General features: G+C 40.8%; 1 protein-coding gene across 1 annotated transcript in view; it reads left to right on the top strand.

Annotated features, from left to right (window-relative positions):
• The window catches only part of LOC150078236 (fibroblast growth factor receptor-like 1), a 40,985-nt gene extending 21,872 nt beyond the window's left edge, over window positions 1-19,113 (top strand). Inside the window, exons 3-8 of the mRNA XM_090384305.1 lie at window positions 5,504-5,791; window positions 9,571-9,693; window positions 9,839-10,111; window positions 15,019-15,137; window positions 17,239-17,485; window positions 18,354-19,113. Coding sequence (XP_090240431.1) covers window positions 5,504-5,791; window positions 9,571-9,693; window positions 9,839-10,111; window positions 15,019-15,137; window positions 17,239-17,485; window positions 18,354-18,685 — 1,382 coding nt within the window. The 3' untranslated portion in view covers window positions 18,686-19,113. The remainder of the gene's footprint in view (window positions 1-5,503; window positions 5,792-9,570; window positions 9,694-9,838; window positions 10,112-15,018; window positions 15,138-17,238; window positions 17,486-18,353) is intronic.
• The last annotated feature ends 5,008 nt before the right edge of the window (window positions 19,114-24,121 follow it).

The following is a 24,121-nucleotide window of genomic DNA, read 5'->3' as shown; positions in this document are numbered from 1 at the left end:
TTCTAAATTAAGTTGCTTGGCTGAAGTCCGGCTAATTATCTCCCATCAAGGCCAAGCATGAGGTTAGTGGCACGCTGAGATAGTTCACGCGCAGCCACTCCCTCCTCTAATGGTATGACTGTAGTGTAATGACGTAACAATAGAATGATGGTCATACAGTAGAGATGACGGTTGATCACGATCTTCGTTCACCGCAGTGTCACGTCCTTCTCTGTGGGAGGGAGGCGAAGAACATTGTCAAGGGTGACAGATGAGATACGTGCAGGGTTTTTATTCGTTTGCCTGCGGGAGAAACTGTACCTTTGTAAGGTAGCCATTGAACAATGTAAAGCCAAACGAGGCGAATATTATTCTGCGGTCCATACCATCTTGAAAAGATTCGTTTTAAAGTGTTATAACTCCTGGAGTGATCAATGGTACTAGTGCAAAGGGAGGCTCTGTCATATTCCCTCCTGAAATGGCATCTGAAACAGATTGATGCGTATATTGATCACATTTTAGCCACTGCAGACCATAGAAGTCGAATGCGCAGTCAAAACGTTTTCAAAGAATACTTCATGATGATTTTCTGCTTTGCTACAGACAAGAGAATCGGACAGGAATAATGTTAGCAAGCCATTTTAAAATAAAATGTCTATGATGATGAAAACAAATAGCTCTCTCTAATAAAGTAATTGGACTTTTCCAAAGAGCGATGGTTGAATTTCGCGATCCACCGGTCGATCGTAATTGGCAGATTATGATCGATCCATTGTGCGAATAGTTCATAAACATATTTTTACTTTCTTACTAGAAAAACAAAATTTTGACTGTATGTATGGTTTTTCTTCTTCTTTTGCACTAGGGTTTTCAGCCTTTTATTTTACGCTTTCGTTGTATTATTTTGCTTTAAAATATAACGATAAAAGACAGGGACTGAACAAGAAATATCAGAATAAATCTGCTTCTCTGAACTTTGAACTCCCCACGGACGTTGAAAAATTGGACGTGGACTGGTGGAAATGATCAATGGGCTTACTTGAAATCCAAAGACGAAAGACGGCGATTTTTATGATTGATTCGCTCACTTAACAGACAAAGAAAGAGTGAGAGAGAGAGAAAAAAAAAAGACGGTAATCTCTGGCGAGAAAAATGTGATATATCAATCGGTATATCTGCCTTCCCCCACTTCCCCTCTGCTAGCGATAACTATTTTATCCAGAACTGGTTTGTCTTCGATGTAAATCACTTTTGATTTTCCAGGTTGCCGAGTGCTTTTATTTAGAATAAAAATACTCGGTTCAGCATTATTTACTCTGACTGGAATATGAAGGAAAAATCCAACTATTTATTACGTAATAATTAAGTCACAGTAAGGATTGCAATTGTTACGAAGTCGTTCCATTATTACGTAATAAATACGTCACAATAAGGATTACAATTGTTACGAAATCGTTCCATTATTACGCAATAAGGGTTGCAATTGTTACGAAATCGTCCATTATTACGTAATAAGGATTGCAATTGTTCCAAAATTATTGCATTTATTTAAAAACTTAGCTAGTTATTACGTAACAATTATAATACGTAATAATATTGGTACTTTTGTTAAGAAGTCGATTTTTTAGGCGGATTCTGCATGTAGCAGTCGTCAGCTCTAATTCCTAGAAGAATAGTATCAACTTGGACTGCGGAACTGAAATAAAAAAAATAAAATAATAAAAAAAAATCTACTGGAGGTGTGCTGCATGATAATCGGTAGTTTCTTAAACGTGTGATGTATGCAAGACGATCTACGCTGCTAATGACACTCGTAGCCATAACATCTGCCGCACTGTATCGATCAGCACATCTTTATCGGAGAACAGCTTTATGATCTCAGGTTGGTTTGGGAATTGGATCCCAGTTTTGCTTCGGAATGGTGGTCAGTGCGTTAGGTCCGATGACTGTTACTGGAGAATAATTCGATAACATCGAATAAAACATTTGCGGCTTCGAAACATAATTATTTGTTTGAAATAAATTGGAAAATATAGCTGGCGTTAGGAGAGTGGTTGAAAACCAAGAGAGGGGATTTAACAGCTGCTGTGTGTCTGAATAATTTGATTAAAGTCCATAAATATTGCATGACGTTACGTGTGAGTAAGTTTTAGATCGATTTTTACCCAAGTTGGTGAATAATTTACTCTCCCTTCGAATTTTTTTCTTTTTATTACTACACTTTGTGAACGGTGTCACATTATTGAAACTGTCAGGAAATACAGCACGATGTGAGGTAAAATTAGTGGTTTGTTTAATTATTATCTTTTTTTGTTTACTTTTATGACAAACCACGCAACGGTTTTCTGTTCAAGGACTTTAGATTACACGACCATGCAGATCATCAATTCTTAGTGCGGTTTCATGCACCCCTGTCCTCGGGCACTAGTAGCATGCAACCGATAAGATCTTTTAGGTTTGTGGCAATGTTATTATTTATTTTGATCCTCCTTTAAGCGTCCTTTGGGTTCTCGGCATCCCCACTTCTCTTGGAGACAACGTATACTTTTCTTGTTTGTCATCCACGCATGAGTAGGAGATTAGAATTCCCCCTTTTACTGGACTTTCCTGTCGGTAGCGTTAGATCTCAGTATATTTCTCAGAACTTCACCTCCTTTTGAGAACAGTGGCGGACATTGAACCAGATTCCACACACCAGTGCATTTTAAACTGGGGCAGATACCACGTGATTGTCAGATCGCTTCTAGAAATGAATAAAAAGCTGTTAGAGAAGTTATTCTGGTGTGCTTCCCCGCATCTGTGAGGATAGAGTGAAAAAAAGAAACTGTATCTGATATTGTAAAAAGCAAGGTTACACTAAAATAACTACAGGCATTCTATTAATACCTATTTTTTAAGCTCATATAGGAACAAACTTTGCCTTCACAGAGTTGCACTACTTTCAAAAAACATCTTCTCCCCTATTAAATGGCTACAGAGAGTCTAAAAGCAAGCGATACTTGAATTATTACAAATAAACACAATTCCATGCTTCTAAGCGTTAATGTAATGGTCTTTATGCTCAAAGCATGAAAAGAAAATTCGGCTGCTTTTATACCGGGAATACAAAGGGTGGACACAGCACTAGAGGCATGCCACGTGGCCCAGTGAGTTCCGATTGATGTTTTACCGTACCAATATGGAGGATCACACGAGACGATGAAACCATCCTGTTATTTGTCGACAGTATAGGCTGGGTGGATGTTTTTGTCTTATGTCCTCTGCCCCTTGATCCGGCTGGAGGGCGATGAACGTTAGAACAAAGTCTATCTGAACCTTGTTGCGGATCGGATATGTCCAGAAGTGTTTCATTTTTGCGCCTATGGTCAGGTTTGAAGATGACATGCCAAATGTGTGAAAGAGAATGGTTTCAGGAACACGAGGAGGAGTTCCAGTATTTTTCCTGGACAGAGTTCAATACCATCGAGCATCTGTGAGATGAACTAAAATGGGCCATTGTTCTTTTTTGTTTTCAATACCTTATTGATTCGATGCCATTGTCGTGTCAAAACGGTGTTTCCAGCCAGAGGCGCTATTCTTCTTCTTCTTCTTCTTCTTCTTGGTCTTTAGCTGGCAGCTGGGGGAGGCGGTTGGCCACGCAACCAGTATGCTGCTGTAGGTGCCGCAGGGTTTCGGACTTACTCTGTGATGTTCTTCCATACTTTAGGATCCATGGCGTCAGTCCTGGCCTGGTTAAGGTCGAGACGTCGGCTCTTCAAGTCATTTTCCACTTGCTTGGCCCACGTTTTCCTAGGCGCCGTGTCCGTTGGATGCTCCATTGGGTGGGTCGTTGTCTCCAAAGGAGTGTGGATGGTATTTTGTTCGTGCCCATTCTACATACGTGGCCAAACCATCTAAGCCTTCGCTTCTGGATTTGGTCGGCAATGGTTGGTTGCTGTTAACGCATAGTCTCCTAATAAAGTGGAAGGCAGTGTAGAAATGCACTAGTGTGTTAAGTGCCAAAGAAACTAAGGCTACGAGGCCTCAGTATATTGTGTATGTAAGTTGCATAAATTCTCTAGTTAATTTGTCTGTTTACCGGAAGAACAACACGCGGCCCTTGCGTGAGACCAACTAACTCAATTAACTTCTGAAAAAAGGTCATAAATTTAACCGAAGCAAATGCCCTTCTTCTAAAATACTTATTTTCAATGGCCTTGTCTCTTTTTTTTGTACGTAGAAATTTCTGGTGTTTTTAACATTAAAAATTGCGACAAATCAGTTTTATCTTCATAAATAAAGAGTCCTAGATAAAACCCGATACGTTCCTAAACCACAAACAGGTTCCATCGTGTGCTGGGTCGGGAAAGAGCATAAATTTGCTGCTTATCAGTCGTTACTGTCACAAAGAATATCCGGACAAGGGTTCTACTGATAATCGCCAGATCAAAGCGCAGGTTGTTGTAGAACAAGAGATACCTTTCTTTTCCATAGATAAGGGGTAAAAGCAGCGCGTACTTTCTCTTTAGATAAAAGAGACAACGGTGCCCTCCCTTCCACACGTTTCTTTTATATAAGCTGCTGCTCATCCCTTCTTTTAGATGAACCCGCCGGCAGCGACACCTTTTCTATTATATTTCGATTTGTGCGACATCCACTGTTTAGTAAACTTCGTTTCCACTGTAAACAAACAAAGAGATGCAAAGGATACAGTGAGTTATCTTCGTTGTCTTGCGCGAGACCGTGTTGACACCAACAACGTTGCATCTGACATATTTATCTACCCAGGAGCGGATGTCATTAGATTTTCTGACATTCGTGTCAGCCTCTTCGAGCCATTGGGCACACAGAATGTGTGTGTGTTTTTGCTCGCGGGACGGTATCGTCTGTTAGCGTCATCATTGTAGGGTAGGTGGTGTGCGCGCGAGGGAGGGAAGGATAGGGGAAAGTACGGGGTTTCTTTTGTAAGAGATCGTTGAGGAGTCATTTATCTCCATTAGTTTTTTGTGCATCTCAAGTGTCAGAGGAGGTTGAGAGGCTGTCACAGTTAAATAAACGACCGTACAAGGAGAGGGGGAGGGGGGGAGTTGTCGCGATGAACTGATTTGCATAAACGTGAGATGAAAAATTTCGTCGGCAAATTTTTATCCAGCTATGGTGGAACATTTAGAACCTCCGGTTTTTGGTGATGTCCCTTTAAAGAGCCGAAGGTAATTATTTGTAAATGATATCGGACGTGGAGAAGCAAATGATGGGAGGAAATGCTATTTTGTACTGTTGGGACACGACGGCTTAGCACAATGGAAAGATGATCGTTTACCCTCGGAGATATCGACAAAAGTTGATTGCTTGTCTGCGTGTGTTTCTATTGGAATATAATTCGGAAAATGAAAAAATTGTAGCGCTTCTGGTCCATGCGCTGCAATCATCCTTTGGATTCAAAAATTATATTTCGTGAACTTTTATATTTAAGTTAAAATGAATAAAGGTGAGCGAGAGATTGATCCAGAGAATTTTAATCTTCATTCGTCTCTTTCTTTTGCAGGTCCTCCACGACTCATGCCTAATGCGCATGATCTGGAAAGGATAGTGCCAGAAGGAACCAATGTCCAGCTGCCCTGTCCTGTCCAGGCCGATCCTGATACTCTGCTGTTCGAATGGTACAGAGAAAGGGAACCGTTGGTTTCTTTCGGGGAAGATAGATACCGCGTGGCTATAACTAGCGGCACCCTCAGAATCAAATCGGCTGTTCCAGAAGATACTGGTCTGTACGTGTGTAGAGCTGTTAATGGATTCGGGAGAGTCGATGTGAACATTACACTAGTCGTTTTAAGTAAGTCCTTGGATCAATGTTTCTTTTTTTTTTTTTTTTTTTAATGTTTCTTTGATGCAATAATTCGTAATACAACCTACTGCCCCAAAAAAACTGCAGAACTTAATGTCAGTCTCTGAATCCCGCTTCTAGTAAAACAGATCGGCGAAAAGTTCATAAAACTGAATTTAATGCTTGAAAGAGGATGCAGTGGTGTAAGGAGCGTAAAAAATGAAACTTAATGATTGGAAAGGTCATATTATTAGACGAATCATCATTCTAACATTAGGGATCTGTTTGAATTTGGCGAATGCCATCTGGCTTGTCATGTGCCAACCGTCAAACATGGAGGAGGATTAACAATGGTTTGAGCAGCAATATCTTCGTATTCTTTAGTTCCTATCATCACCCTGAATGGGCAAATTACTGCCCATGATTACCTTGATATTCTGAATTATTAGATTCATCCTATGGTGCAAACATTGTTTCCCACAAACGATGATAATGCTCCAATACGTACAACCAGATGTGTCCAATCTCGCTTTGAGACTAAGCATCTCCTATGGCTTGCCTGCATAATAACTAGATTAAACGCTATTGCGCCACTGTGAGAATATTTTAGGAGACCATGTGCACCCTGCTATGTTGCATTTTTCCCAGACAGTGCGCCTTATCATCGGGACCGCACTGTAAAGATATCTTGATTGGCCTCCAAATCCGCCTGACCTCATTTTAATTGAACACCTATGGGATGCTTTGGGACGGGAAGGGAGGCGTATGGACACGCAACCGACCCCTACTGGAGTCAATACTTAGGAGAATAGTAGCTGTTATCATTGCGAACAGTGGCCATAATTCAGTGCATATCATCTTGATCCAGTTCAAGTGTTTAGTCGTCTTAAAACCTACAAATTCAATGTGTTAAGGGCGATTACAGCTAAAGCCATAAGGCATCAGTATTTTGCGGTTGATTTTAGGAGATAAAAACTATTCAGTTCTCGCCTGGGACCAAAGAACTTAGCCATGACGTAAAAAGAAGCTCATAAAAATTCCTACCATCTAGTAAGGAGTCGAACCAAAGCGTTACGGATGCTAACTATAAGGGAAGTTTTTATTTTAGATTTGTTGCTATGTTTATAACTAGAATGCAAAAAATAGTGAAATGCTTAATTTAATGACATTTCCTTTTATATTTACCATTTGAACCTAAATTAGGTGGGCATGAGTCTTTTAATCAGACTGTTTACAGCTTGCATCTTAATCCGGTGTAGGCCCTCATTTAGCCCATAAGATGGCACAGTCTTCACGGAACTCGTTTCACCTATTCAAAGCAGTTTTTTTTTTAATTCGGCAAGGGATTTTAGTCATGGACAAACATGGATTTCCAATTATACTCGTCCCACATTTTTTTAAGCTTAGATCGGAGATATGAACTGATAGAACTCCATCAGTATGTCATACTTCCAAAAAACCAGAACAACAGCGTTATCTAGGATGCGACATCCTGGATAATGCCACGGCAACCATGTTCTTTCATCTGATACAGCAACTGCGTATATCACAATTCGTTGCTCCATTTGAATTAATTGTCCTCCAGAGACTGGTTTCTTCGAGCATGACACTATTATGCTTTACTACTCGATGAAAGGGTTATTCTCAGGAAACATTGGAGTTGAGTTTTCGGAAGTCTATTGTCAAAATATGCGGTCTCTCCAGCCGTGGGTTTAACTTTGGCATGGCCATCTGCATATCATAATCCTAAATTGAGACCTTAGGAATGTCGAGAGACTCCATCATCGTACACCAAGTCTTGCTTGCCTACCTATATATTCATAACTGCTGAACTCAAGCATAGCAAGGCGGTTCTAAATGATACCTTAATCTACTGAAACCTTATGCATAACTAGAAATAATATGTCGTCTTTAATTTCTTTCTCTGACAAATCCACAATTATAGCTCATTAAAAGATCAAAATAAAAATAAAATGGCCAAAGCAATAATTCCGAGCAGTGTGCAACTTGACCAAGATGATGCCCACATATTCATTGAATGCATTTTTCTCTCGCCAGAATGAGGTTCCTCTGCACCTATAACGTTCTCAAATAAAGATAGTCTCCTCGTGCAATCCAATTTCATCGATTTAACTAATGAGTTAACACGAAAGATTGCTTACTGAACGCTACATCTGCTAACGAGTAGTCAGCTAATATCTCTTCAGTTCATTGATCTGGTTATTAATGGCTAAATGATTGGTAAAAGCGATGGAAGCATCAAGACACGGTAATAAAGTGTTATTCAGAGAATCCTATGGGATACAAAATGGAGTAGAAAATGCCGGTGGAGTCAACAAATTTGAGGAAGCTTCGGTACGAAGTCGTACGACTGAGAAATCCAAGCTCTTGTTTACTTCTGGCAATCATTCGTTAACAGTTGCAAGGAAATCCTGCAGTTCAACGTGCTTATTAGCGAATCTGCCCAAATGTCATTTATCTTGGAATCTCTCGGAAAATAGTAGCATGCAGGCTGTGTTCTCTCTTGTTCCTTGAAGGCAATGAGGCTACAGCGTGTTGAGTCAATGCCGTTGCCAGTTTGCTGTATGAGTAGTTCGAATTACCGAGGAGGAAAAAAAAAAAAACCTTATAACTTTCGTTCGAGACTGATTAACTCGGCCCCTTTTCATAAATAAGTCATAAAAATTCTTCACACTCTGAAGGATTCGAACCAAGTCCTTTTTTACAAGTTGTGGAGAGGCAGTAATCACAACCATTGTGCTTCTCGCCAGGATATAACGCCGGCCGACATTTCTCCGAATGTGATGATAAAATATAAATTACTAGGAGCAACGCTAAGGCCATTGTACGGATGATTCAATTTTTAATTCATATTTCCGAGGAGCGTTTGGTTGGTTTGTAAGTGCCCGTGTTGGACGAGTCGACCACGTAGAAACCAACACGGTTGGTTTCTACGTGGTCGACTCGTCCAGTATCCAGCTGCATGGACTTTTCTCCCTGAAACTAGGATGTTTTCTAGCAAACCGATCGAAGGATCCACGCAAAAATAAACAGTATACTAACGTGCAAGAATGAAACCAGGTCCTCCTTGTCGGAACTGAGAAGACCCTTTTTTGTTTTAGAGTTTTTTTCCATTCAGAGTTCAGTTTCTGTCAGTTCAAACATATCCTAATGGAATGTCCTCCACACTCAAGTATCGGGAAATTCGGTTTTTGTTCTCTATCCAACTTGCAGAAACCTTTAACTTTGTTACACATTCTGGACAATAATGCATAAATCTGTAAAATCGTCTCTGATAGTCATAAGTAAAACATGAACAGACTCATAGGGTTTTAGGGTCTGGTCTCTATACCTCAGCGCAGTACGTCAATATCTTTGAGGTTATAGAGCGTTCACCATGATAGTGGTTCCTTTCCCTGCTGCTGGAGGAAGTGTGGTCCATGCATTCTTTAGATAAGAATTTGTCGAGAATCCGTTTCAAGACTTTCTCCTAGTGGGAGAAAAGGAATTCTAAGAAGAAATAACCGCAGTTGTTCCTCTTCCTGTTTGGCTTTCCAACAAAACATTACAAACAAATTTTAGGCCCTACGCTTACAGTCATTTCGATCAATTAAGATAATAAATTATTCCGCGCTGCTGAAAAATGATTATAAATTCAAACAATACATTTACCAGTAGTGTTTTATATCTAGGATTTGCATTTCTGGCCGATGTACATTTAGTTGCACATAACAATAAGAGAAACATTTATGTTTTGAATTTTAGTTGACTCGAAGATACAATTTCAGGTAGTCCGGACACTATAAATTCCGACAGTTCCACGGATGAGGATTACGACGGAATCGCAGATCCCGATCACAGCAACATGTACCCTGCCAACGTTGATTTGCATGACCCAGAAACGCAAATGGGTAAGTTAAAAATGTATTTCTGCCAAACCCCCACATACTCTATTAAAATTAGTTTGGTAGGAATAGAACGCACTCAGTTGCAGAGCTCTTAAAATTTTGCGATTTTATACTTAATTGAGATGGCAACGTTCTATTTTATGTACAGGAAAACCTCGCTTCACCCACGTGACCAAATTTACAACTCCCGTTGTGCAACGTCCCATTGGTGGCTCAATCCTCTTCAAATGCATCGCTGAAGCCACTCCAAGGCCGCAGATTACGTGGATGAAGAATGGTAAACCGCTGCCAGATAATTCTAAAAAGGGCCGGTTTACTCTTTACCTCCAGAACTTACAGACATCCGATACAGGGAACTACAGCTGCTTGGTATACAACGGGATTGGTTCCATCAGCGCATTCTTCAACATTGTGGTCATTGGTAAGTGAGTTATGGCATCCAAACAGGATATAGTCTACTACACTTACAAGGATAGTTTGAAGTTTTTAAATAAATTAAAATTTATTTCATCAGTTAAGAAACGGAAATTTATTAATACACCTCTCTGTGTTCTAAAATTGAAGTACATAATAAATGTGTTGGTTACTTACCACCACAACAACTGGTTGTCAGTGAAGCGTTAAAATAAAGGAACAAAATAGCAGCTTTCCGGGGCGAGGGCCCTACATCGGCTAGTTAGCAATGGAATAGAAAGGGTCCCTCTTTCTACCCCATTGCTAACACCACGGCACAGGATTCTACGCCTCAACTGGGCAAAAGAACATGGGCAATGGACCTTGGATGATTGTGGGGGGGGGTCTCCTGGTCCGATGAGTCCCGTTTCCAGTTATTTCGAGCGGACGGGAGGGTGCGTATCTGGCGAAAATCGCACGAAGCTACGAACCCCAAAGATCCATAAACCTGGTATGTTCTTGTTGTAACACACCCACATAAGAGTATCCAAATAGATTGCGAGACTGTTACCACCCCTCGTAGGAAGGACTAACTATTACTGAGGTCATGGTTTCCTTTGATGTTGTCTCCCAGTGTAGCAGCTGTTGGATGGTGATACTACGTCGTTCTCTATTGATGACATTTGTGTTTGACTGGTAGCACGGTCATGTTTAACAACTTTGTTTCGTTAGATCCAAAGCACAACTTGAAGGTCGTGTATTTTTCCCATCGCCCTCCGGTATCAATGTCTTTGCGGTTGTCCCTCGGGGATCAGTATCTCAATTCTATTTCGCCCAACTGAGCTAGGAACAAACAATACTCTTTCTTTCTTTCTTTCCTGGACGTTCTGGTCCAATGTGTGGGTACATACTTTACAACGTCCGAGTGCAGCCCGTACTTGGTTTAATCCACGCATTCCAGTTCCGGATAGGCAATTGGAGGATTTAGAGCTTTCCAATTGCGGTTATCCTCCTGGTGTTCTGGATATGTGTGAGTTTCAAGCCCGCGATTTTGTCACTCGATCAATTCTTCCCTACAATGAGTTTATCCCTACTATCCGGCGCACCTTGCTAGAATATTACGCTCTTACCACATACGGCGTGTACCAGTTCCTGATAGGAAATTACGTTCTATCATTTCCAAGGTGAAAACAACTGTTCCTCCTTTTCTGCAGAGCGGGCCCAGCGGGCTAGAGTGCCTCTAAACCTGTATAACACAATCAGGAGTTACCTAACACAGAGAACGATCCAAGTACATGCACCGTATAGGAAGCTAACCAGACAAATCCACAGGGGGCGGTGCCCGCGGGGCTCTGTCCTAGGACCCCTGTTATGGAATATGATTTTAGATGAATTCCTGAAAATCACCCATATTGCCACTGGTGAAGAGGAGTCCTGGGAACACCTTATGTGCGAGTGTCTCACTTACAACAACGCCAGACTTCAATTTCTCACAGAGATTCAAGGAAACCCCCGCAATCAGGAGTCAACTTTACTTCAAGAAGGGGCCACATACCAGTAGCCTTAACACGCTACGCCCAGGCTGTTTTCAATTGTAGAAGAACAAGACTTGCGGAACTCAGGGCAGAACAGAATAACGTGCCACCCCTGCGATAGGATAATGCAATTTACCCTGGGTGCAGGATACTCACAGGAGCACCTGCTCCTGTAATTTTCAACTTCCTTCTCCATCCTCTTCCTTAGAGTGGACTGCCTTCCCTCTTTGGTCCACTCCAACAACTGTTCCCCACATTTGACCTCTTCTTCTCTTACTTCCCCCATATGTTCTCTTATCTTTTTTTTTATGGCTTCTGTCAGGAAGCTCAGGCAACCCTGGCAGAGGCAGCGTGGCTCACCTCCCAGTGGTTGTGGCAGTCAACGTGGCGTCCCAGTAGACACAACAACAGAACAAAGCACAATACTACACTAACCAGACATTACACTTTTTTCTGGTTGTGCAGTAGTTCTGCATTTCATCACAGAGTACATATGTGGGAAACCACCGGTGCCGCCTGAATCTAAATACTATGCCACTACTCAAGTGATTACCACCAGCGCTCAACATTGTTAGTTGCAATCAGGGCTGTGCTGAGCCAAGAATAAAAAATAGCGCCCCTTTCAGCTTTTAACTTAAGGCAAGAGCCCCGTTCACCTCTGGTTGCAATCTCACTAGGGGAGTTCATGTACACCCCATTATGGAGTCTGCCATTCTACAGCGCGATGAGTGCTGGCGTACATTACGCATGCGTAATGCTGCATCACCGGTGTTGTGATTTTATGATCATACTCAGTCTTCCAGTATATATATATATATAGTCAGTAAACCGTACTCTAAACTGATGAAGGGAAACCTTTCCCAAAAGCTACTATTTTAAATAAATAAATAATAAATTTTCTGTTTATACTCCGGGACGACCAAACGGTCAGAGGAGTTCACAAGATAGATAGAATACAAGAAACAGCACCGTATTCAGTAGTCACGGGCTTGAACCCTTTTGTTCTAATGAAGTCGGTTGTGACATTACATAACTTTTGATGTATCATATAGTAGTGGCATGTGATGCAAGAAAGCAAATGTATGAGCTTATGCATCATCAGCCAACAAAAAAAAAAAATCCCACCATTCCCTCCAAATGCCTGTCCAGTTCCTCCTTAAATTTATTCAACCTATCAACTTCCACAACGACAGATGGAAGTTTGTCCCAGCAATTAACCACCCGCTGGCTAAAGGCAAATTTCCGCACATCTATTCTACATCTGTCCTTTCTTAATTTGAATTTATGCCCCCTTAGATTCGTAATCTGAACAAGTGGAAGGATCCCATCAGAATTCAGCGTGCTCACCCCATTCAAGGCCTTATACACCTCAATCAGATCACCGCGCAGGTGCCTAGTCTCCAGCCATTGCAATTTGCAGAACTTAAGCCTTTCTTGGTAAGAGGATCCCTTCATTCCCCTCACCAATCTTGTTGCCCTTCTCTGTGCACGCTCAAGCAAATCTACATCCTTCCTAAAATGAGGCCTCGAGACCTGTACGCAGTACTCAACGCGTGGCCTGACCGTTACCTTATACAGAGGGATAATCACCTCCTTTTCCCTGCTAGCAAAATTCCTATATATCATTGACAAAACCCCATGACCTGCCCTGGCAGCCTGTCTGCATTGCTCAGAAAACTTCATATCTGCCTGCACAATTACCCCCAGGTCTTTTTCATTTTCTACCACCTTAAGTGTAGTACCACACAGTTGGTACGTTTCTCAGGGGTTACTTCTACCCATATGCAGTACTTTGCATTTGTCAAGGTTAAACTTCAGTTGCCACTTCTTAGCCCATCTGCCCAAATTATCTAGATCCTGTTGCAGTAGCACACTGCCATTACTGTCATTAACAACCCTGCCAACCTTTGTATCATCTGCAAACTTCGACATTAAGCCTGATATACCTTCATCAATATCATTGATAAATATACAAAACAACAGTGGACCTAACACTGAACCCTCTGGGACCCCACTAATAACATTAGTCCACGAAGAGCAGCACCCATTGATTACCACCCTCTGTCTTCTCCCACTTAACCATCCTTTTATCCATTGTAGCAACTTACCGTTAATACCATTCTGCTCCAATTTGTACAGTAGTCTTCCATGCGCAACAGTGTCAAAAGCTTTCCTGAAATCCAAATATATGATATCAAAATTATTTTTTGCATCCAGTTCCTTTGTAACCACATCATAATATCCTATCAAATTTGTCAGACAAGATTTTCCCTTAACAAACCCATGCTGTGTCTGAATTATTGCTGCAGTCTTGTCTAGATGATCCTGCAATGCATCTTTAACCAGTGACTCCATTATTTTACCCGGAACAGAATTTAAACTAACTGGTCTGTAATTACTCGTGTCACCCTTCGATCCCCCTTTGTGAATTGGGGACACATTTGCACATCTCCAGTCAGTGGGAACCTCCCCTGAGTCCAAGGATGCTCTCATAATTATGGCTAAGGGTTTGCTTAGTTGCTTTGCCGCCTCCTTTAATATAACTGGATAGATCCCATCCACCCCAGGTGCTTTTCTTACGTTTAACTTCAACAATTTCTCTTCCACTTTGCTCTCAGTTATTGCAAAATCATTAAGTATCTTGCTACAATTTGATAACCTTCTGCCATTTTCAAACCTTAATAATATTAAGGAATTTATTAATTCCTTAATAAATATAAGGAATGCCAGTTCGGCATTCCTTATATCTGTGTGACACAACGTCTCTGATATCCCAACAATATCCGTCTTTGATGTCTTGACCAACACTTCAAATTTATTTACTATACTTCTAGCATTGGTATACATGCACCTATTCTTATTCTTAGTTACTCTAACACATCCCATATACCCACCTGTTTCACAATGACTGCCATCCGTCCTTGAAACCCCCAACACCCCTCGGTCCAGGTCGCTACTTATTTTAATAGAAGTTGTGCAAGAATCACCTTCACCTCTGCCTACGGCTACTGTTAAACTATTAGGCCTTGTATCCGATATTCGATAAACTGAACCGGCTTAACTCTAATAAAATAGTGTTTGATGGGGTTTTCATTTAGTGATCGAGCTTTCTCCTTTCGCGTGCACACCACTGTTAAATCAGTTGTGTATTAATTGGTAATTTTCCAAATTTCTTTTATACATTTCATTGAAACCTTAATGATACTTTCAAATATATTGAGAAAATTTTTAAAATTGTTTTCAGATGTTTAAATACACCTCTTACCGAAATTAATCAATGACAATGTAGATTAGACGTTTTTTTACTTAGAATTGCCCTTTGAGATTCCCCTCACCCCAAGAACATACTTCATGAAGAGATACGAGCTCCTTTGACATCATTCTGTTTCTTTGTGTCTAGATCGACTCCGTGTGAAGCCAGAAATGACAGGATCACACCCCTTAAATACCACAGTGGAATATGGAGGCACAGCAGTGTTCCAGTGCAGGGTCCGAAGTGATGGACCCCCTCACGTACAGGTATGAAACTAATAATAACTCAACGGGAAATTATACATCATTAGCAATGCACAGTGCGTAAAAAATAGCAGGGATAAATCTAAAAACTAAAGTAATGTTCGAGACATGGCATTTTTTAAACTAAAAACAATATTCACTTGCTGTCATCATCGTGTCCGTTCGTCCGCCCGCATGTAACAATGGACTTCCAGTGGACGGATTTTCATTAAATTTTATACTTCGGACTTTGAAAGAGACATGTAGAGTAATTTTTTCTTCGTACATATCCCGTTTGTTGTTATGCGGTCAAGAGAGCGGATGACGTACAACGTCATCCGCTCTCTGACCTAGAAGAAACTGTATGAATATAAAATAATTTATGCAAATCGCTTAATAGGACAAAATTACAGTTTCCCCAATAAACAAGTTGAAAAGCTACATCCAGAACGATATTTAAAAACAAGAAAATTCCGCCGGAGATAATCTAAAATAAAAACGTGCTTAAAAGATGGTAGCATTTAATATTGGTGTCAAAATTAAGCATCTGGAACAATGGGTGGATCGAATATTAATGACATGCACGAAATGCCTTGAGCAACGGACGAACCGACAAAGAAAAGGGAGTGACCTCGAAACGAGTCAGGCATCCGATCGACAGGAAGGGGCTATTAAAAAACTGTAATGAATAAATAAGATTCTTGTCAAAGCTGCCACACCTGTTATTGCGGTTTTTTAACTCCATTACAGGATGCGTTTATAACAACGAAATCAATTACGTAAAGATTATAGATCGATAACAACGCTAGCAAGATTTAGTTTATCATGAATCATCAGTGATGGCTATACATTACATTGTTCAATATATATATAATATACTGTTAAGTTTTAACTATATCAAATTATTATAGATGTTTTCACATCTATATCGGAAGCTTAGCAGTCACGTGACTGATGTGAAATACTGAAATTAAAGCGATAGCGTACGGGACCACGGTGGCAGCGTTGCAGGCTTGCTGAATAGCTGATCGAGGTTCGATTCCAGCTGCTACCCTTGTGGGAATTTTCCCAGGGGCATTCAGCATTGAGTTTGGCGGTCTCAAACCGTGGTCGTGAGGTTTTTCACCAGGATTGACTCCGGTTTTCCCCTCACAACAGACAAACCGCCCTTCGCGATACCGAGGGGTACACGAAAATTTGATAGGTCTAGGGACGCGCGTAGACTAAACTTCGCAGCGTTTTCGCTGCGAACTTTACTCTTGAGGGAAAGGGGTTAGTGGGGCACACGCGCCACCATCATAGGTGGTTGCCGGCAGTCTTATTTAATAGACATCTTCTGCAGCTAAAATCCATTAATAATGTGCGCATGTCAGCAGCACCCATGTGATATTTATTCAAAAATAATAACAATAGGTGTCATTTTAATGAAATATAAAATCTTAAAATCCATTCACTGGGAAGAGTTATTACATGCAGACGGACGGATGGACAAAAAAATAATAATTTCTATTAGTCCGATATTTAGAATGCTAACAAATCTTTCTAAAAGGCCAAATATAAATTTCATGAAAATCCGTTTTGAGAGTTGAGAGATTTTTAACTCTCTTTGTGTTTAGTAAGTTGCTTATTGAAAAGTCTTATCTTTTATTATGCTGGCTATATGGGATACAATAACGCCACTTCTCGGAAAAAATGAGCAAGTAGAAAGAAGTTCATTTTAGTTATATTATAAAGAATATAAGCAGATATATCTTCTTGGTCCTAATTAGTGCAAGTGGACGAGATTATTAAATTCGGGGAGTCTGTTCTCAAAACTACGTCCAACTTTGTCATGAAATCGATAGCAATGAGAGTTCACTCAAGAGCTTTCTACTAGTGGCATAAACAATCCTTGATTCTTACTAGATTTTAGAATGAGCTTCGACAGCAAATGGTCGCAGTGTTATTGGGACATTCTCCTCTTTTGCCCTCTGCGATTCTTTTTAGGTTATTCTGATATCTCGTGTGATTGTAGCCTCTTACCTTAAATAAAAAAGACATCATACTTCTATTTAAAATTTCTTTTTTAATTCTATTTAATAAGTTTATGATCACGCGATAATTCGGTTCATTTTTGTGTTTGCAGTGGCTGAAGAGAGTGGACAAAGAAGAAGAGATAGATTCACCAGCCGAAAAATTGGACATCATCAAAGTACAAGGAGAGTACTTCCGCATTTTGAAGTCCACTGAAGTTACCGAGAGATCCGACGGGTCTTTCTTAAATAAACTGGAGATCCACGATGTGAACCTGGAAGACTCTGGAAAATACATTTGTGTGGAAGCAAACACTATGGGTTACAGTTTCAGGAGTGCCTTCCTTACCGTCCTAGTCCGTAAGTGCAAGCTTAAAATAAAAACTTTGATACATCGAAGATTCTGGGGGTAATGGGGCAGCTCGTTCTTGACGCATGCTCTATTCCGTCGTTTGTCACTGTGAGAAGGGAAGAAGTGTTATTTTAAATTAATTCGATCTCCATTTCTACGCAAACAGTGATCGTGTGTGAGAATCAGCTGTAAGAAATTACGAAGAGTTTTCTTACTTCATTCTAATCGTATCCCAGCATCTGTTTTTATTAGACTCGATATTCTCTTTTATTAGAAGGGGCAGCGATGTGTTCATTTTCAGTTAAACGCGGTTTTATCCTTAAATCTCTGTAGAATCCGTCCCTTAGTATCTGTCATGGCGTTCCCCTCAAGATTTATTCCCATCTCATTGAGGAATCTTGGCTAGTCGAGATCACTTTCCCTTCTCGGATTTCCCCACTGATCTTCAATTTTCCACTCGCATACAAAGAGGTCATTTTAGCGAGCGACTGCTCCCAAACGTCTTTGACATCGCCTTTATTTTATTTTGTCCTAGCCATTCTTTACTTCTCCTCTGACACATTAAATCGTGAAGAAATGTGTTTTTTTTTTTTTTAAATTACCACTTGAAAATCCACCTGATAATTGTTCATTATAATGACTATATAAAAACCTTCCATGACCTTTTCAAGAAGTAAAAAAAGATCTCTTCCCACTCTTAAACAATATTTATGAAAATGGGGTATGAAAATGCCCCATTGCTGTTAGAATTTAAAAGACAAATCGAGCTTTGTAGCCTTTGCTCTTAATCCTGATACATATTTTTGTTCTTAATACGCTTTGAATGTTCATTATCCTATAATCATTATTTCTTTTGCTTTTTTTCTCCTTCTTTAGCAATTGTCCCACAAGATGACAACATCCCGTCCTCCTCCTTCAGCCTCCCATTCCCAGTCGTCGCAGCAATATCCGTAGCTGGAGCCATAGTGTTTGCCACAGCGATCGGATTGTTATTTTACTGCAGGAGTCGTCGTCCTAGTCCAACCCCAAGAGGTCCTTCTTCGAAGAGTAGCGTGTCTACCGAAACGAAGCACACCTACGTGGGCATGGCCTACAACCCGGAGTTCTCAATCGTCAAAGGAGAAACAGGAACGCTCTCTCCAGCAAGGGTGTATCTACCGACGAACCAACTCCATGCAGCTGTACCCCTAAATTCGATATTCCTGTGACCAGTCATGCGAAGGAAGTTGAGCTTCGGGAAAAAACCAACTCAAATGAATTCGTTTGTGTGTCGGGCTGCTGATTAGACTCAAAGTTCCGGTTATTTAAGACAGAATTCCTTTGTTTGGCTTCACTTTACTAGTATCAAAGGCCCAGTTAATCTCGCTCCGAATCTACTGCCATTACTGTTGAAGAAGGAAGAAAAGTTACACGAATCTTAAACTTCCGGTGATCTGTGACTCAATAATCATCACAGCCCGAGTTGTTGTGTATTACGATTACCAAATGAACTTTGTGCCAATTTCCCAGAGCTTATAAATTAGGCCTAGCTTCTTTCGATATTTTGAGCTTATTAAAGGAAGGGGAGGGGTGAATATCAAGGGGAAGGCAGCCCACGAGAGAGACATCGTAATATGTACAAAAATGAAAACTACAGCATTCGATTTAAGATCCTTCTACAAAAGAGACAGTTTCTGTGCCTTTCCTACCAAGTTTCAAGAAGGGAAGTGTAGAAAGAGTGGATCAGAGAAACGTCCTACAAAAACCGAGTGTGTTCCATATGTTATAAGCCTACAGTGCTCACATGGACTCAAACCCAGCGAAGGATGTAATATTTTCGTTACACGCACGTTTCAAACTCCTACTGCCTGACCAGAATGCTCAGAAAAATGTTCTAGTGCATCTTCCGCGCCTAAGGCACCCCCCTTAGATATTATATAATAAATATTGTGATATCGACAACAAAAGGACCTGTCTATGACTTGAGATCGAGCTTCATGTGTACAGCATTATTTATTGCATCGTAAGAAATCGATATTGTTGCACTCCATGTTTTGTAAAACTCTATTGCACCAAATTTGAAACGCGAGACAACTGTATGATAGTGTGACTCTGTCTTCTCTATAGTATCATTAAATACCTCATTGTTATTGAATGCTGTTTCTCTTGCACACACAAAGCCCCACACTTTCATTAATGACAGCCTTCTAATGTTTATTTTTTACAGGAACACTACCTGAGGGCCCGTTCAGATGTTTCTAGGCGTCATTTCCATCGTCTTATCTATAATAAAAAATTAATTGCTGTGTCTATCTGTAGAAAATAGTTATTGCATATGTTTTATAGAAGAGACAAGGCAATCCAGGCCATGAAGCGCCAGTTTTATGACCTGTGACAACAGCGGACTATACACTGCGTGACATAATTAACAGAACAAAATATTGTTTTTTCATGAATATTTGATATAATAGGCATCCTGGCAAGCAAGTTCCAAGTATCCATAGAAATCGATCTACTACCTTACAGAGCCGCAAATTATCCATGCCCATAAAGAGGCCCACATCTCCAGTACTCAGGATAGCAAGTCATCGTCGTTTAGATGATTCTTTGAGATGGCGGGTTGCTGGACGACTTGAAGCCCGGCAGTCCACTTTGGCTTAATGTATCATGCAGTGTTGTCTCAACACCATGGGAAAATTGAGAGCTGGACAAGGTCGCCCGAGGGCTACAGAAACCTGCATTGTCGCTTGAGGTTTCTGCGGCCACAGGTGAAAACATTTTCAACTGGAATGTGTTAAGAACGCTCATTTCAAGGAAGCCAATGGTTTGTATCCATTAACCCCAAGCCATCGAAGAACTCGTCGAAACTGGTGCCATAAACATGCGGCTTGGAGCCCTGACAAATGGGGTACACCTCTCTTCTCTGATGAGTCCCGTTTGAACCTACAAACAGGTTCTAGAGACGTCATTTCATCTGGAGAGAACCAGGAATGAGGTACCATCTCGCCAACATCTGAAAAGGGACTCTTAAAGTGAGGCGGAATAATGATCAACTGCCGCACCCCTCCATGTTTTTGATAAGGGTACCGAGAACAGATTCTCGAATCCGATGTCCTTGAGCATCGCATTGCATGCCGACAGCCAACTCGTCGGTCACTTGGTGAGCTAAGGTCTGTGCTGGTGGAAGAATAGGACTTTTTGCCAGTCTTATAGACACCCTTTACCACTGTCAGGCCCTGTTTAGCCGTTGGAGGGGATGATACGCCTTTCTGATGTCATGTGACCAAATTTTCGACTTCTGCAATGTGACCTTTTTGGTAATTCATATAGAAGTCCTTTATATTTCTCTGTCTCCTCATTTCATCGTAATTCTATGTTACACTACGTTTTCTGCTAATTTTGTCGATCAGTGTAGATGTAATATTCAAATACCTACAATCGGGAATATTATATGACTGGGGGGTGTGAAAGAAGCCCGGAGACTTGTCTTTGAAGTCGCGACCATCATTCATAATAAAATATCTTATTAAGAAACTTCTAAGATAATGTGCCTCACGAACTACACCCTCCTCCCCCCCTCCCTTCCAATATCACGAAATTAAAGATACAGCAGTCTGCCTTATAAGCGTATCTCAAGAGAAAAAAAAATGGGAGGAATCTGCGAACACGAGTCAATCGTCTAATATGAAAGATTTATAACTGGAACGACCCAGCGTACAAGGAGAGTAGCTACCTCGCGGCACGAGCACTTAATTAATTATCATAATCACGGAAGCAGATCAGTGACTTTCAATTAAAGATTTAAGGGCTTAGTGGTGAAAAGAAACGCGTCCCTTTTAGTGCGCCACCCACTTAATCTCTTTGGCCTCGAGTCCGTGAGATATTACTCCTTTCTTTTTCTCGCTTCCTGGATTACTTTCTTAGAAAATGGATTCTTTCGGTAATCCAAGGAATCCATCAGCGCACTACCTATGGGACCAGCCACAAAGGCGAAGGAGCGATTCTTATTAAACTGGCTTAATTAAGTACTTTGGTTTTAATTAATATCTTCGCAGTGGAGAAATCGCGGCAAGGACATGTCTCGGAGTGTTTCTTTAATTGTTAAGGCAACCGAGGCTATTTTCGTCCCTCCCTACGCTAACATCAAATCGGCTTATCGTTAAAAATAACTTGTCGAAGTTTTGGTCCCAGAAGTGACTAACTTCAAGTTGAATGACTAACTTCATTTCAATAAAAATGCCACAGCGCTATTAACTGAGATGCGAAGTTTTTCTTTGAATTCTAGACTTACTAATACTATTTGTCTCTCCAGACGCAATAGAGGGGAGTAGGAGAAAGAAACGGGTTAGCTAAGCTTAACTTGAATATTAAAAACACGTTTGGTTGAAAGCTCGCAATTAATTTAAACCGGAAAGCCTGAGTTTATTGCGAAGATACGTGTCCAAATCCGATTTGACTGCAATTATTTAAAAAAAAATAAACAAATGTAACATTATTTATATGTTGCTAACTCCGAAGCATTCTTACCAGCTTTAAATTACAAGAAAACCTCTAATTCGAAACTATACTTCCAAAAACTCGTAGCCTGGAATTAAAACATTTGAAATATCCGATATTCCAATACATTCGTGTCACGCGGCCCAAGTGACACCGACGGCGAATGCTATGGCGTCAACAACGTGCTGGTCGGATGAGTCCAAATAACTGGTGCAACACGCCGACAGACGCATTCCTATATAGCGCGAGTCCATGGGCCCATTGGGCATAACGCCCACTATCCAGGCAGGTGGCGATGGTTTCTTAATACGGGAATGTTTTGCTGGCAAGACCTAGGATCCATGGTGCGTTTGGACCAACGTTTCGCTGGTGAAGAGCTACCGGAGACAATGTTGCATTTTTTTTCAGGACAGAAACGGGATCTTCCAAGACGATAATGCGGCGTTGGGTCGGGATTGTGAACGAGTGGTTTGAGGAACACAGTGAAGATGTCATCCATCTTCATTGGCCTCAATCCAATTTAACACCTGTAGGATGTTTTGGAAGTATGGACACGCAACCGTCTCGAAAGCCTGTCAAGCAGCATGGCTGCAGATCGGACACTGTGATAATTGCGCTCAGGAATGCAATTGTTATCACAAAGCCGTACGATTTCAAATGGCATGTTGTGTGGAATGTTAAACTAAGTTGGAGGTAAGAGTAGTTATACCATTTCTGAATACAGAAAGGGGTAAAATCGTTGGATAGTTAGTGTGAATATATTCCTAATTGCTCGTCGCAAAGTGTAATGTGGATGTTATTCTAAACAGGAGTGGTCAATGTATCTGCTTTTGGAACCTCCATGGAAAACAAAAAGTTCTTAAAGTCAAAGTGTCGCTGCTTGTGCGATGAAATAGTCATCCAACTTGTTAAGTCGGGCGCGGAATCCAGAAGAATACTGGGTTATTTCGGAGATGGAACCTTCCTATCAACGAAATGCCACAAGTCACTGCTATTATTTGCCTCCACGTACAAAATATGAAGGAATACCCTTCGGCCGTTGAACTACCGTCCAGTTTACAAATTAAACGAGTCTTTAAAAGGCAAAAGAAAGTCCAGACCTAACATTGCACCATAGAAGAATCCCAGCGAGGAACGCAAACTTGTTCCGACGCACCCACCAAATCGGAAAGCAAAATATTTCTTGATGATGCGTTTGACAAATAAAATCTATCTTCAACAGCGCAAACGCACGGAGGATCTTAATAAGAAGGGATGCAACTTGCGATTGACAGATGTCAAGCAAAGCCTCATTTGTGAACCGGAGATAGTTGACTGCTCTTGGTCTAAGTACGAAAGCTCTGAATATGAAGTTCCCTATGGAAGAATTGATGTGAACACTAAAACTAGGTGCAATACATCTACAAAAGTGCGCATTAAAGTCTGGACAGAAAGAGAATTCTTATCAACAAAAGGGATGCCGGATTTTAAAGAATTCCTGCTGCGTAACCTATATTCAAGAATTAGTTATTTTTATTAGATAATATAGTAACTCTGATGCGCATAATCTCCACAGAATGACAGTCGCCAGATTAACCCTTATTAAAAAAAAAAAAAAAAAGTTTCTGGCATGGATGTTGCGATTGGTGAATAATTTTCAAAATTAGATTAAATAGTCAGATATAATTTCTAAAACTAAATGTGTACTATACTGTCAACTAGTATTAAATGTCTTGCAAATATAGAGTATACAATTTAGAAAATATGCAAATCGTGAAGAAATTTGTGTTTGGAAATTTCCCCTGGAACAATGGAACGTGAGTTTAGCAATGACGTCACACTACCCACGTGACTGACGAAAAATGCGATGTGAAATACTGAAATTAAAACGAGAGCATACGGGGCCACGGTGGCCGTGAGGCAGCGTTGCCGGCTTGTTGAAAAACTGATCGAGGTTCGATTCCAGCTGCTACCCTTGTGGGAATTTTCCCAGGGGCATTCAGCATTGAGTTTGGCGGTCTCAAACCGTGGTCGTGAAGTTTTTCACCGGGATTGACTCCGGTTTTCCCCTCACAACAGACAAACCGCCCTTCGCGACACCGAGGGGTACACGAAAATTTCATAGGGCTAGGGCCGCGTGTAGACTAAACTTCGCAGCGTTTTCGCTGCGAACTTTCCTCTTGAGGGAA

This window comes from Mastigoproctus giganteus, chromosome 11 (genome assembly GCF_048544385.1).
Source record: "Mastigoproctus giganteus isolate SK-2022 chromosome 11, ASM4854438v1, whole genome shotgun sequence".
NCBI lineage: Eukaryota > Metazoa > Arthropoda > Arachnida > Uropygi > Thelyphonidae > Mastigoproctus > Mastigoproctus giganteus.
This window is presented reverse-complemented; position numbering and strand designations above follow the sequence as displayed.